The sequence below is a fragment of the Rhinichthys klamathensis genome, unplaced genomic scaffold (genome assembly GCF_029890125.1).
Source record: "Rhinichthys klamathensis goyatoka isolate OS25496 unplaced genomic scaffold, OSU_Roscu_1.1 h1tg000270l_1, whole genome shotgun sequence".
Taxonomy (NCBI): Eukaryota; Metazoa; Chordata; class Actinopteri; order Cypriniformes; family Leuciscidae; genus Rhinichthys; species Rhinichthys klamathensis.
The window spans coordinates 1,718,086-1,726,865 of record NW_026606790.1 but is presented as its reverse complement, the minus strand read 5'-3'; the positions used below and the strand labels follow the sequence as shown (position 1 = coordinate 1,726,865).

The 8,780-nt window shown below is 37.7% G+C and overlaps 1 protein-coding gene across 1 annotated transcript in view; it reads left to right on the top strand.

Moving 5' to 3' along the window:
- Positions 1–307: 307 nt before the first annotated feature.
- The window catches only part of si:dkey-112m2.1 (transmembrane protein 132C), a 175,211-nt gene continuing 166,738 nt past the window's right edge, over positions 308–8,780 (top strand). The window contains exon 1 of the mRNA XM_056268219.1: positions 308–824. Coding sequence (XP_056124194.1) covers positions 776–824 — 49 coding nt within the window. The 5' untranslated portion in view covers positions 308–775. The remainder of the gene's footprint in view (positions 825–8,780) is intronic.

The following is an 8,780-nucleotide window of genomic DNA, read 5'->3' as shown; positions in this document are numbered from 1 at the left end:
ATAAATTATTTTTATTATTTCTTTCCTCACATTGTTAAGTTTATGACTTGCTTTTCGGCATCAAAACTGTGACGGGCGATACATGCACCGACAGGAGGACTAGCCTACAATTTCATTTCTTAAAGTGTATTAAATAACTATGGAAGCTCGGAGTAGGCTATATATTGCCGTCATCTTTTCTAAATGAGGACTTGTTTATGTAAAAGCTCCTAAATGGTTCTTAATTACTGACATTCTCGTTTAAAAGTGACTTTATTCGTTAACGCGTGGACACCTCGCGCCTCCTGGAATTTCAGTGGATATTTTTTTACATCATTACGAAGCGTTGCCGAGCCTCACAAGCGATGTTCAACTTTCCTTTGAGATTCTCCACCACACAGCTGTGTGTACTGAGGCTTATTTAGACGGACCACACATTCGCGACCACCAGACTGCTTTTAACAACAGACACTTGTAGCACAGCACTACAAATTTGGGACTTTTCAAGGGATATATTTTTAGTGTTGAAGGTGCTCCTCAGACACTCCAGAAGACATTTAAAACCAACGAAACAAATCATGGCTGTCAGGATGACAACATTTAGTAACTGCACCGCAGGAGAGACTCGTGTCGAGATGCTCGGAGGGGGAAACATCTAACCGATACTCTGTTTCTTGCTTGTAAAGTGATGAAGGCTGTGTGTACCGTCCTGTAGACCCCAAGGAAGATTTGTCGGTGGGAAAAAAACTGACCCGTTCCCTTCTCCCTTCCCCGACCAACTTCAGAGGAACTGAAGATGCTGCGTCTCAGCCTAGCTGGGCTCATATTGCTCATGCTTTGCAGAGGTGAGTCTGTCAGAGCGCATTAGCAGTAACAGGTGAAGACCTGCATGCATGCTGGATCCGTGTCTTATTTTCCAAGTTAATTTCTTTCATCACCATATGTATATGGGAATAAATGCACCAGCTCAGATATTCATCACATACAGTAGTAGCGTAAAAGGTGCTACTTCATGGTGAGTGAATCAATATGATTACAGGCTCTTGACATGTTATTGATGACCGGTTATAAAGCAATTGAAGGTGGGTTCCAAATGGCCATGGTTAAATGTGCTGAATATACAATTACCATATGAATTTTGAACTAACAGAGTGGTGCAAAACTAATGTAGGCTACTGTTCAGAAATTAATAATATGCTGCATAGAAACACTTCACAAACACTTTGGCACCTATCCATTTGTTTTTAACATTACAGTTCGTCTTTAAGTAGCCTATTCCTTTAGGGATTTGAGCATTTGAAAATTCTTGAATCATTTACTCACCCTCATGCCATTCCACACCTGTATTACTTTCCTTCTTCTGTAAAACACCAGATAAGATAAATAAATAATAATAAAAAAAGTTTAGGTTCATACAATGTAAGTCAGCTTTCCCCCAAATACCTCATACAGGTTTGGAATGACTCAAGGGTGTGTAAACGACAATTTTTATTTTTGTGTTAACTATTTCCTTTAAATAAGTTTTGTCATTGAGACTAGTTTGTTCTATGACCAGTTTTTTTCTCTCCCTGAAACGGTTACATGCGTTAACCTGTTCATATAATCCTTGAATGTAATGTAGAGAGACTTGTCATGCTCACCAGAACTACTTACTGAAGTTATTATAAATACAGAAATCAATGTATTTGAGTTTCCAGAATCGTCATAGTGAGGCAAGGAGCTGTTTATATACTGCATCATGATTAGATGAACTAGCTCTTCCAGAACCCTCATTTAGAACTACATTACTCTTCTAGAAGAGATGATTCAGGTCAAAAGGGCAGGAAAATGTCACATATAATCACACATAAAAATTGTTTATCGTGTTCAGTGAGAGGAAACATGAATTTCCTTGGACATTATCATTGCTTTTCTCAAAATTAAAAGGGTGAATCATTTTTCGGAGAGAATGAATCACTCTAATTCTCTTGAGTGTGTATTTCCCGTGTCGTGTACACTCTTGTGCATTGGGTTTGACAAACGCGGCACTGACTATGCCAACATCATTCAAATGCGCTTTAGGTTAGATGCTCAGTCTTATTCAGGTCACAAATGAAACAGAGAAGTATATAAAACAACAAGACGTTGATGCCAAAAGAACAAGAGGGTTCACGTCATTAATTTAGCAAACAGCACTTTGAGCTATTATGAGAAACTTTATGAGGATCATAACATGGAGATGGAGGCCATAAACATGGAATCCTGAGAAAGTTGAAGTACATTACAGTGATTGGTCCACTCAATGCATGGTCATTAGATCCATTGCTGGGATTAAGCAATGGTATAGACAGAGAAGCTTAAAAAAATGGACTATAATCTTTATTTTTTGTATTAACTGGCCAGGAACCTCACATAGGCACCTGTTGTGGTGCCAGTGGAAGGCAATGAGACGATGAAACAATAGTGGGTCCCCTGTGAGCCAATGCTGAAGTGCCAGCATCATTACCACGCACACTCACAAACAACAAGATTATTAAGTGTGATTACAAGAGCTGTCTTTCTCGGTCTCACTGATCTTTAGCTATGGAGAGAGCGAGAGAGGGGCTGTAATCACCTTCCTCATAATTCAGGGTGGCTGCCAGCAGCCGTATGCCGCTTCCTGCTCGACATCAATAAAAATAAACGCAGGGACTGTGTTTTGTTGAACACGGTCCAAATAAATAAGTGTCAATCTGACAACCTCAGCTCGAGGACGGCAATTTAGACCTCCAAAATGATTAGATGGAGTATTATAATCATTGCCATGAACGTCTAAGTTGATATATTTTTTTGAGAAGATTCTTGACAACCTCTAATTTTGTTCTTTCGTATGTGTATGTGTTGCAGGCAAAATAAGATGTTGGTTCTTTTTCAAAACCTGGTGAACAATTTAAGGTATCGTGATTTTGGAATAGCATACTACTCATTCTATGATAAGGCAGGGCTCAACACTAAGGACTTTCCCTACTGGACCCAGTCGGGCCAGTGGTTCACATTGTGGCCCCACCACAAAACAGTAATAAATAAATAAATAAAAATAGGTATTATTTTTGTTACGTTTGACCCGTGCAACCTTAAAGGGTTAGTTCACCCAAAAAGAAAAATTATTTCATTGATTACTCAACCTCATGTCGTTCCAAACTCATAAGACTTTCATTCATCTTCGGAATGCAAATAAAGATATTTTTGATGAAATCTGAGAACTTTTTGTCCCTGCATAGTCAGCCTATGCAATAGCAACTTTTTATACTGTACCACAGCAAAAACTACTAGCCTAACTAATATAATTTTAAAATATTATTGAAGATAATAAACAGTCAGTAGCCATGTTTCCATCCACTTGTCAATCGAATTATCTGAAGTTCGGTAAAAAACCTCATGCGAATAAAGCTGGTGAAAGTGTGTTTCCATTAAACGGCTTTAAAGCGGATAAAAACCTGTGCGTAATGACGTCACATGCTGTTTTGCGATCAAATTGGTATATCGAATTGATTTGAGACATGTTAAGGTGTTTCCATTCATTTTCTCACCGAATTGCACAACATTCAAGCCAACATTTGCGAACAAAGTTTTACTAGGCAAAATGGATCGCACCCTAATAACATTTCCATCCGCGTTTATCGCATAAGCCGTATATCGATCAAGATAAAAACCGATGAGACCGATCGTATTTCATTTGAGTCGATATTCATGAAATTCAATCGAATTTTACTGTTTCCATAAGGCATTTTTCATTCGATATCACTTAATGCGGATAAAAACGTGTGGATGGAAACATAGCTAGTAATAGATTAAGAACAAATCAAATTATTAAGTTTTTCAGGATGGTCTTACAGTAGTTTTCATGTAGGCCTACAGAGACTGAAAAAAGTAATCAAATGTAAAATAACACTGTCTTCACTGTATAAATTAAATAAAGATTATTCCTTATTAAAGTTACAAAAGTTATTCAGTCAGGAGCAGTGAGTGATTTTTTCTTTGTCCTTTGTTCTTTGATTAACATTAACTGTCACTTTAAAATCGAATACCAGGCAATATAGTGTTACACATGCGTTTTACTTCTCAACTGTTTACGTTTACTTAAGATATAACCGACAATGTGTACAAAAATTCTCACCAAGGCAGGCATTTTGACATTATTTTGTGTGAATTTGTCCATTCAAGCGCAAGCAGACATGAAAGAGAACTCAATTCAGTATTCCCGCACTGTCTGAGACGCGGGTTTCTGAGTACCAAATTGAGTTGTCTTTTGTGTCTTCTTGCGCTTGAATATTTTAATCGGCAAGGCTTAAAAACGGGCCAATGACAAAGTTTTGTGACTATGCAGCAGTGGCCCAATCGATGGCCGTTCACACTGGTCTGGCCATTGGGCAGATCTTATTGTCGAGCCCTGTAAGGTATTTTTATAATAGACATTACTCTTCATCCACCATCTGGGATGGATTTCTTTTTCACTGAGCTTGTCACCATGCATTGAATAGATAGCAAATATCAGATATGAGGCACCATGTGTATACACTTGTGTAGAAAGTAATCCCATAATGTACTGGGAGCTCTGTGAAAAAAATCCACCCAAAAATGAAGTGAATGAAAAGTCCGACCAACACAAAGCGAAACATTTTTTGAGTATAAATATAAAGGTGTGGTCACATTTACTGTAGCTCTGCAAAATTTCGTGGGCAAAATCCAATCATTTCAACAGAAATCCATATGATTGAGAGTTTCACGTGAGGGCGAAAAAGTTCCACATGCAGCTTTTGCTGATGTTCAAGTCGTTCAACATAAAGCTGCTTGGTTTGAAATGTACTTCTGTGTGAATGGTTTTGAAAAAATGGTTAATCTAAATTAAATACCATTTTTCCCAATATTTGTGTTTGCTATGTGTTTTTATGCTTATTAGAGTTTTGGGACCTTAATCAACACGCTAACTCTATTGAATTCAGTTCTGATTCAAGTCTGTTGTACATTTTGCATGAGGAATGCTATTGATATGGTACTTTTTATCAATATCCATTTTAGTTAGGATGCTGTATTAGAAGGCAGCAATAGGTAATAGGCAGCAAGGCAGTTCACTCGGTTCCAGTGGGGGTTGCAAAAGAGAACTATGCACTGTAATGTTTGATTCTGAACCATTTTCCTTTCACGCTGCCGGTTGGGGTTTCCTGTGGCACTAAACAAGACATTTATATTCTAAGATACAACAACTACAGATGTTTGTGTTCTTCAGAACACAATTTACAGTTTGCATCATATTACATCAGAGTTTAGCTTTGGCCATAACTTCCAATTTGTGCAGTTTGACTAAGGAGAACATCTGTGGCAACCTTGCCAAATATATCTGCTTTCCCCCCCAAACTCTCATGTGAACAAAAAACACGATGGCTTGCATCTAGCGGTGTAAAGCAGCAGAAAAATGCATACATTATCATGAAAGCCAGAGCAGACTCCCGCCAGCTTGCTACCAGTGGGAGTATTGCACGCGCCTCCCCAGAACAGGGCTGAGAGTGCTGGGCTCATGCAACCGAGCACACATCACTACTACAAGACAATATGAGAGCCAGACAGATGGGTGCAACTCAGTGGGTGGTCTGGACACATTAGCTAACAGAGCATTAGTCAAACAACTCACCCGCCATCTCGCTCTCCCTCCAAACTCAGCAAGAAGGAGTGAGGGATCAGATCACACCTCTTCCTCCCCCTGACAGCTTCGTTCTCTTTCGCTTCTCGCTTCTTTTTCCAAGCGTCTTGTTGCATGAGGATCTTGGCGATCGTTGTGCTGTTGATGGGATGACAAACATCTCAGCGGCCTTAAAGGGTACATAATTACTTAGACAGAGAGCCCCTACCATAGGCATTTGTAAGGGAATGAATTGTGCCCCCAAATGATCCATCTTAAACAAAAATAATAATAATTGAAAATAATTTAGCATGAGAGTAAATTAAGCGTTGAGCGCTTCAGGGTTCCTACGTATAACTAGTTTCTAGTCATGCAGGTGACGAACTTTTAATGATTGCTCATCAATGTTTAAAGACAGTTTCTGAAATTAATAAACAGACTATGAAATTAATCACTGTAAAAACACTGGACTGAATATTACCTATCATTGTCTGTATATAAACAAACACTATCACTATCACTGTACAGAAGTAGATCTAAAATGTACTGAAATTATTATAACTGCAAATTTTAAAAGCAAAACTTTTCAAGCCAAATGTTGACAGAGCTGTACAAATCCGTATTTGAAAGTTTTGAAAAAGATGTTTAAAAGCCTTGAAATTTGAATGTTTATTGGCATATAGATGGATGGATTATATCGATAGATAGATAGATAGATAGATAGATAGATAGATAGAGACAGACAGACAGACAGACAGACAGATAGAAAGTGAGAAGTTAACATATCCAATAATATCCATAGAATTTGAAATATTTTGGCAGATAAGATGTTTTCTTTTGGGAATTAAGCAAAGATATTTTTAAAAGCAGTTCTCATCTTCAGTAAAAGGCTTATCAAAAATCTCCCCAATCAGACGATACATTTCAAAAGAAGAAACCACTTTTAAAGCTCGGCAGGAATTTTATGTCTGGCCTCAGATGTCAAAAATATTGACTATGACTAGTGCAAAGATAATAGTAAAACCAATATGTTCAAAAATGTTTTCTCATGGTTCTAAGCCATTTGCCAATTTTCGGCAACGCTGCCTCAGGGAAATTAATTTTGCCTAAGGCTTCTCCAATTTCAGCTATAGAATTGAGATTTTTCTCTCTACAATCATCTTTTAGAAGTCATTCACCCCCAAAATGGATAATCTTCTGCAAACTGAATTCAGGAACAAAATGTTTAGACCCTTTTAGAGACGTCAGTTGCTGTCGACGGTGATAATTTTGCAGTCCATTTCATATGGTAATAGCAACAGGAGTTTTTCAAAGCACTTTCAGCTGAATTCTCATGCATTTTCTACATCCATTCAAATTTTATAAAATGCTCAAGGTACAGAGCTATTTGATTCAGAATTCTTTCTAGCCCCACCTTTAACTTAAGATCATCTGTCATCTCAATACTCTTTTCAACACCTGTGAAATATAAAAATAAATAATTGTATATCCTGCTTAAAATTAATTATGACAAGTAATTAAGTGCAAGCAGGTTGTTACATGTAGAACACAACCAAAGCTCGGTGAGAATATTATAATTCCACTTTCATAGTTTTTCTTACAGACGTACTGTAATTAAGCTCACCGAATGGAATTAATACATCTAACTCAACATTCGGTGAATTTTATTCAAAGTCAAATGTCGCGTCTTAATTTGCATGCTTGTGCATTATTCTATTGGCATTTAGTGCATGTGTGTTCACTGAAAATTCCAAATAGAAAAGATATATCAGACTCAGAGATATCAGACTAAATAACCTTATACAATTCATACACTATGTACTTACGCTCTAGGTTCTCAACCTGTAGTGTATAAGTGCATAGTATGGTGCGTCATTTGGGACACAACTAAAGTGTGTGTTTTCATCAAACTGCATTTTTAAAGTCTCATTTCTTTTGAAACTGATGCTCAACCTCTGAATTAATGATTTGACATGGATAAGTACAGTCTAGCCATTTTCTTTACACCATTATCCTCTCTCTCCCAATGTTTCCGTATAAAGTTAACACTTGTGCCAGCAGGGGGGCTGCACTTGTTAGGAAAACTTGCTGACCTCTGCTTCATTTACATTATTATTTGCCAAAGCATGGTATGCGCTCCTCGATAAGATCCTAGCTTCCCCTCCTCTCGTCTTGCATCCTACTCTGACCCTCCTTTTTGCCCTTCACCTTACTTTCAGATTTAATTAACAGCACTAAGCAGGGTTCACTTGGGTTCAGGCAGCCTAAATCTAAATGGAAGCGAATTGCTTCTCTACTTCTGTGCTTCCTCTAGCTTCAACTCCTATATTACAGCCCACAGATAAAGCAACACCCTCCATACTCATTTCACATGGCACCAACTAGGCAATTACCTTTCCCAGCTGCTCCCCTCTGGTTCATCCTGGTTAGTGTACCATGGTTCCCTTTTCAAAGTCAATCTTTAATCCGAAATAGCCACCAAGATCTGAGTGTTACTTCAAAACGACCAGGATTTTTTTTTTAGTGTTGGGGAATCTACTTTAAAACTTTAACTTGTCAAGCTGCTCGTAGTTAAACTACAGTCATGCTACACAAAGAAAAGAAAAATCCAAACAAAAAGTCAAGTCAAGTCAAGTCATCTTCATTTATATAGCGCTTTTAACAATGGATTGTTTCAAAGCAGCTTTACAGAGATAAACATATAATTTAAGGTAACAGATTGTTTTGGCGTTATAGCGGTTCTTGAATAATGTTACTTCCAGCTAAAGTTAACTTTGATTGATTCTCCTCCGTCGAAATGATCAGACTTTAAACGCGAACCTGTGATTAACGCTGATGGCGTTCACATGCTCATTCAGAATTCTATAGTTATGTGCTTTTCAAAATATGTGCGCAGGTTTGTAATTCATACAACCCAGCCTAAACAAACTACTTTTCTTGCCTATACATTTTGATACAGAATTTTGTTTTATTTTATCACTTCGGGGTATGCGAGCCGGAATTCACAACGCTTTATCTGTAGAGTGGGAAAGGGATCCTCCATAGGTAAAGTAGAAAAGTAAAAAGTAGCTAAATTCATTTAAGGGGGAAACATCTTTGTAAATGTACAGCTATAAAATATGTTTGTGGTTATAGGCCTTTAATATGTAATTTAATCAGAGCAGCA